Source organism: Limulus polyphemus, unplaced genomic scaffold (assembly GCF_000517525.1).
Source record: "Limulus polyphemus unplaced genomic scaffold, Limulus_polyphemus-2.1.2 Scaffold2099, whole genome shotgun sequence".
In the NCBI taxonomy this organism is placed as follows: Eukaryota; Metazoa; Arthropoda; class Merostomata; order Xiphosura; family Limulidae; genus Limulus; species Limulus polyphemus.
The window spans coordinates 37,523-44,572 of NW_013667709.1; the positions used below are offsets into that span (position 1 = coordinate 37,523).

General features: G+C 36.0%; 1 protein-coding gene across 1 annotated transcript; it reads right to left on the reverse strand.

Annotated features, from left to right (window-relative positions):
• Positions 1-1,266: 1,266 nt before the first annotated feature.
• Positions 1,267-2,721, reverse strand: LOC106465937 (TRPM8 channel-associated factor homolog). The gene has a single exon (XM_013926178.1). It carries the CDS (start codon positions 2,719-2,721, stop codon positions 1,267-1,269), a length of 1,455 nt encoding a protein of 484 aa, XP_013781632.1.
• Between the last annotated feature and the right edge of the window lie 4,329 nt (positions 2,722-7,050).

Sequence of the window (7,050 nt, forward strand, 5' to 3'; positions counted from 1 at the left end):
GTGTAAACAATCTTAAGATAATCAAATTATGTTGCTTTCTTTCATCCAAATATAATGCCAAATGTTGGTAGTATTTAATTACGTGTTATGGCTCAATCGAGTCCACTAACTTATCTAACATTACAGATTTCTTAATGTTCAACAAAGACAAATATTTTTTAATTATTATTTTACAAACATCTAGTTTCGAAAACTTTATTGTGAAGAATAAATGTTTAGACGTAACGATTAGTTGGATTTAAAGAACAAAACTTATTTGAAAATATAGGCCTAACTTTACCATTCTATCAAGACACGAAAATTCTTACATAGGTTGTGTCAAATGAAAACTTTAGAAAAGTAAATTATTTTATTCCTATATACTTTAATCAGTAGCGCAATAACGTTGAATTGAAGAATTAAAAAAAAACCCTCAAAACTTGAATTTAATTACTGCATTATAACTAAGCATGTTGGAGAATTTCCAACAGAACTCTATTACAAACGCCATTTATTTCAAGTTAGATTAGTAATGGCTTCCGAATAGAATGTTTTCAACAATCTTCGGGAATACAACCAGGTCCGTTGAAATCCTCAGGATAGTCCTCATAACCTGGAATTTCAAATTCCATCACAAAAATGTTTGGATATTTTGAACAGACGTCTTCAAATCTATCAGGAGCAGAGGAGGTAACCTCATCTTCACAGATGAATGGCCGTAAATAATTCATGGACTGTTGTGCAGTACTAGAAAGAGGAATTCCCCAGAACTGGAATAGCGGAGCAAGGTTGTAATTGGTTGTTTCGGAGAATCTGGTGTACCACAAATCAATTTTATCTTGATCTGTTTTTGGTTTGGGTCCTGTATCTGTTTCGTATTGTCGAAAAACTTTCTTGTACGAATCCCACGTAAAACAACGTGCTAGTTGGCCGTAAATTCCCAAGCCCACGCCAGGTTTCTTCTTCCAAGTTTCGAAGTCAGCACCAGCAAGCAAGTATTTTTGGATACCAGCGAATTGTCTGGTTATCGAGTAGTTCTGCCATACGGGGATATTGCAAACAGCATCACCACCATACAGGGCGAAGACATTGCATGTCACCTCTGTTGATCCCTTAAATGTCCATTGCTGTCTCTGCATGTTATGTCCAAATTCATGGAAGAGGCCCCAGTTACCGTTGGACCTAAGAAATTCGGTGTTCAGCACGAAGACGTTCTTGGTAGGGTCGGCTATGTTCAGTTGAGAAACTACTGGATACCCTGAATGCAATAACCCTATTCTCGGTTGCCTATCGGGAACTAGCCATTGACGACGGTGAAGAGTGATGTCCGTTCCACGAAGATAATGATAAGCTCCTTATCACCTGGTCCCAAAACGTTAAAGGCTCTGTCGGGTGGTCAAAGTTTCGTATGGATGACGATGGTAAAGTTATAATCAAAAATTCTCCCACAAGATCTGTCCAAAGTCCTGGGGAGTGCTTTCGGTTTTTCCAATGTGAAGGTGCTTCTGGATCTTTGATGTCGAAATATGGAGCTTCTACAACAGACTCTAGCTCAACTTCTAGACTTTTCTTCGCTGGTGGACTTTCAAAGTATATCAACCCTCCGTAAGGACTTGAAATTGTTGTTTCTCCTGGAGATACTGGTCGTCCTACCATAATTGATGGCCATCTTTTCCAACCCTTAGTGACGTGTTTCAGATTGTCACTATGACATCCAATACGTATTTTCCAACCTTGTACGTCGGTTCCTTTCACGGTCATCTTCATTTCCTGCCCAGCAGGTAGGTAGTAGCCAGTTGGGTGGAAGTCCCTCAAAGTGGAATTCAAAGAAATCGTGGCCTTTGTTAGGACAGGTGGGGATTCAAAATCACCTGGAAAGTGTTCGATTCCCGGAGCTTTACGGCCATTCAATCTCAGTAATATATCATAAAGTATTAGAAGATCTTTGGCTGACTGTTCCTTTACAGGTTTCTGGGAAGTAGGAATTATTGTCTGTTTTATATATTCTTCACAGGTTTCAAAAAAAGTTTTGAAACTATCTTCTGAAACCAACAAAGATTTCGGCATAATAGATATCATTTTCACAATGCTGTTAGCCAGTTGTTGAAGATTTTCTTGACTTTCTTGAGCTTTCTTCATCCGTCTTCCAAGATGCGCATAGTATGCCGGATTATCTTCCACTTTCACTTCCCCTGTGTTTGAAAAATACTTTGTAGTAAAACACACACCCACGTTTCTCAACAATTTAAAATGTGGCATGGTTTCTATGCTGCCTCCAATAAGTTGCAAGTAACCCCAAGGTGTTTCTGCAATAACCACAGCTCCTCCAGACGTAACAAAGTCTTCGAGGTTTTGAAAAAACTCTTTATTTTCTGGTTTGCTAGAACCCTTAAGAACAGCAATCGTTTCGCCCACTTTTAGCTCATCAAACTTCGTTCCACCACGCACGCGCACAATGTTTACATTTTGAAGATCGGCACCTTTCGAAAGCCATTTAATTATATTTTGTCTCAGTTGTGAAAACCAATCTGGATTTTGTAAAAAAGCTTCTCCGTACGGATTTTGTGAGAATACAACCATCCGCCCGTTTCCGTGTTCAGCAGCAACCATGAACACTTGATCTGCGTAATTTCCAGCCAGTATAGGCTCTGCTTTCTCTCCCCAGACAACCATCTTTCCAGAATTTCCTTTTCCTTCTACGGAAGTAATACCCTGTAATAGCTCTTCCCGCCACTTTGCCATGGCTTTTATATAAAGTTCGAACAATGGGTGAAAAGTTCAGTTTGAAATTATCAGAACCACAGTAGAATTGCCGAGAGACCTAAAGATAAATAAATACGAATTTGTCACCACAACTTCGAAGCTTAAGTAATCGCAATATAATATTTAAAATCGTGAAACAATATGTGTTAATATACAATGACTTTATCATTCAAGATAATATACGTTTAATGTAACATTAGTAATTAAAATTTGAATGGGTACAAAGAGGTTTGTTTTGTTTTGTATTTCGTGCAAAGCTACACGAGGGCTAACTGCGTTAGCTGTCCCTAATTTAGCAGTAAAAGAATAGAGAGAAGGGATATAGTCGTCACCTCCGATCGCGAACTCTTGGACTACTTTTTTACCAACCATTGACCGTCACTTTATAACGCCCCATGGCTGAAAGGGCGAGCATGTTTGGTGTGACGGGGATGCGAACAGGCAGCCCGCAGATTGCGAGTCGATCGCCCTAACCACCTGAACATGACAAGCCGAAACAAAGATGACCTACCGACATAAACATTTTGATATCGGATTTAAGTTACTGAATGTTCATATTAACCATAACAAAGGATCGTTTGTTTTAGATATTGGGCTAATTCCAATGTAGAAATTTTGATACATGTTCGTGTCAAGTCGCCGGACACAGTGCCTTTGAATTTCTGTGCAATCAGACTGTTGAAATGAGCGGTGGGAAACCTTTGTCCTTACACGGAGCAATTGCGTGAGTTGGACATGATAGATTTTAGACGGAAACATTTGCAATATTAACTACGTCGCAGGGCTATGGTCAAGACACACTGTTGTCAGATAGAACCTGACCGGACGTAACAACGTGATGAGGCTTCATAATAATTTTAAATAACCCTAAATATTCTACAGATTAATGTACTGGTTGGTAGAACTCAATCTAAACAGCTATTTTATATCAACTCAGATGTCATTTCATTTTAAAATATTCTCGTTTTTATATAGAAAGACTTTCATGTTGTTGTTTTTCTATTAAAATAGGTTTTTGAGGGTCGAACTTGTCAATAGATAATATTTCACAGGTAGGAAAATTCAAAAGCTAGAAGTACTTACCTGTTCTCGGGTTTCAATACACGCGGTGGGCACAGCTCAGGTTGTCTATTGTGTAGCTTTGTGATTAAAACAAACAAATAAACTTACCTGTTCTCGGGTTTCAATACCCGCGGTGGGCACAGCTCAGGTTGTCTATTGTGTAGCTTTGTGATTAAAACAAACAAATAAACTTACCTGTATTTAGCTCGTGTTCTAAAAGTTATTGAGTTTCAACCTTTATATATAGTGTCGTCCAAACGTTCAATCGTAAGGTGATTTTGATTACTTATTGATTGATTAAAATATTCATTATATCACTATCGATAACACCATAGCAACGGGATATGCCGATAATATATTAGATGATATATCACGTGTACAGTAATACCTGATACAAAACAATTATGTATTTGTATTTAAAGATTCTTCCGTTGTTATCATCTGCTAGATAAAATAAAAGTATCGTAAATTATATAAATAAAACAACAGAGTTTAATCATTGGTATATAAGCATGGGTTAATAAAACGGCTTTTGATGTTGCTATCAGAAACGTGCATTATTTATTCCAGCCTCATTATGTCATTCAAGTGTTTAAAGTACTGCACAACTGATTAGATATTCCAAAAATTAGGTTATCATGTATAGAGGAGTTTATGTTTATTAAAACGCTACATACACATTCAAAACAGATACAAAACCTCACCGTTATCATTTTGTAGAACTGTTTCATCAGAAAATATATCACAGATACCACCTAACACGTATATGAAAACGACATCAAAACTTTCACGCGCATTCCAAAGATCGGTCAAAGTATATGCAGCCTAAATGTTTTCGATTATTTAATTTTCGTTATCTGTTGAAATCTAGAGATGGCGCCACCACACACACTCTTTTATACTTTCATAATATATACATATATATATATATGATTGCCGTTTGTCTTTTGTACAATAACAACAGATTATTTAGAACGGCTCTGAGTTTGTTTGTTTGTTTTTTCAAATACAAACTTTTAGCTCATAGCTCCATCATCTCTTGACCGATTTGAGATCTAATTACAGTTTTAGACTGAGGAGTTCAAATCCTTTCGACTGGTGTATTTGACAACGCCCGGGGTGTCATAGATTAATTTTCTCTGATCCTAAACGTCTAAGGATTATAATACATAAAATAATAAGTTGGATGTCCTCGCCGTTAATCGTATTCAGCTGGGATGTTAATAATATTTTAACCAGCTTTAGAGACTTAGGTTACTTCTTAATCCTCATATTAAGCCAATAAACCTAGCTAATCATCACAAATTAAATATTAATTAAACAAGATATTTAAACATTACAATATCTATAAAGGTTAATGAAACTAACAATAATAAAAAAACTGAATATATTAATGACACTCATAACAGTGATGAATTCACAGATAATCTGTTTTCATTCCCAAATGATAGTGTTGTTCATTTCATGTATTGTCAACAGTTGAACACGTCATTCGATTCACTAGTACGTATATTACAGTATACACAGCAGTTACATGCTCAGTATCGTTCATGTGTAAGTCTGTTACATTATTCAAATATTCAAACACTGAGTTAGGTTTACGAGTAGGGATATTACGGTACTCTATAGTTGGATACTCAATGTGGTTCATGAGTGGGTCTATTACAGTACTCAACAGTTAATAAGTGTTTTAAGTATTCAATAGTGAAACATTCAGTATGGAGTCTTATTAAACTCTTATCGTTTGGACTAGTCAACCTAACGAGAAATAATCAGCTCTTTTTAATTAATATCATTTATGTAACAACAATTTTAAAACTGTAGAATCAGTTGACGTATTTCTTAGATGCACACAAAAATTTTATATAAACGAATTAAAGTACCGAGGACAAAAAATGGTGGTGGACATAATTAAGGTAATTACTACTCAGGAATATTGGGCAACTATATTTGATCAATCATTGATTTTGTGTGTGTGTGTGATCTCTTAATATTTTAAACTTTCATAATATTTAGTACACTCTACTAAACAAAAAGTGTGAAATTGATATTATGTGAACTTTTTATTCTAAAGTTTTAGTAAAGCCTGCTGTATTAATGATTCTCAACGCAAGAGGGAAACATATAGCTACGCATGCGCACACGATTAAGCAGGGCGATGTCTGTTCAGGACAAAACACGTGTTTTACGTGGGTATCAAATTGAGAATTTGCAATTATGGTTATCGCTCTTTAACCAAGAGATTGTCTGAATATTCTACGTAATCAAAGGCAGATATCAAAACATAATATTTTATACAGATGAAGTAATATTATACGTCAAAAACCTGGTTTCGATATCCGCGGTGGGTAGAGCACAGCTAACCCTATATGTAGCTTTGTGCTTAACAACCAACAAACGAATAAGACGTATAAGTTAAAATTATCAAATATTATTAGCAACATATTTATCAAGTAAAAAAGAGAACATATTTAAGCAAAAATAAATTGGATTAATTCTCGAGACGGATGGTAGTGGTTAGCGTACTTGACTCTGATCAAAGGTCCAAAGTTCGATACATGACATGTTGCTGAACAAGCTCAGCACTTTCAATTGTGGAGGCATCATAACCATGATAGTCAATCCCCCCTCTTCGGTTTAAGACTAGCTAACTGGTTTTCCTGACTCTAGCCAGTGCCCCCTAGCGGCTGAGAGACAAGTCAGAAGAATGAGCAATGCTCAAAATGCGTCTTTTTTTTTATCATAACTAATTACTAAAGTAGAGTGCACTTACACGACAGACTCGTTATATTTATGTCGATAATTCAACAGCTTCTATATCATAAGTTTTATTACAATCTTCACTAGATTTCATTCGCATAAATGAACAAGTTTACTCTTTCCATGCCAGATCACTTCTTATAATATTTAGTTGTTTAGCGGTAAAATTTGGGATTCTGCCCCTGTGATGTACACAGCGCATAGAGAAGATTGTACAGACTCACGCTTTTAAAGAAACAAATATAATAATTAACATTCAGTTTCGTAGCGCCATCTGTTTCGAGAATTAACAAAATAAAGTTAAAATTTCATATAAAATGAAATATCATTGATATTATTTTTGTTTGAAATTTAGCTAGACATTGAACTATCTGTGAGGTGCCCAACATGGGTATCGAAAACCGGTTACTTGCGTTATAAGTCCGGGACATGCCGTTGTGTCACTAGGAGGCACAACAGAAGATCAGGAAGAAAGGTTTCAGAATA

Coding starts and splice junctions, on each gene's coding strand:
- LOC106465937 (XM_013926178.1), bottom strand. CDS start 2,721: ATGGCAAAGTGGCGGGAAGAGCTATTACAGGGTATTACTTCCGTAGAA.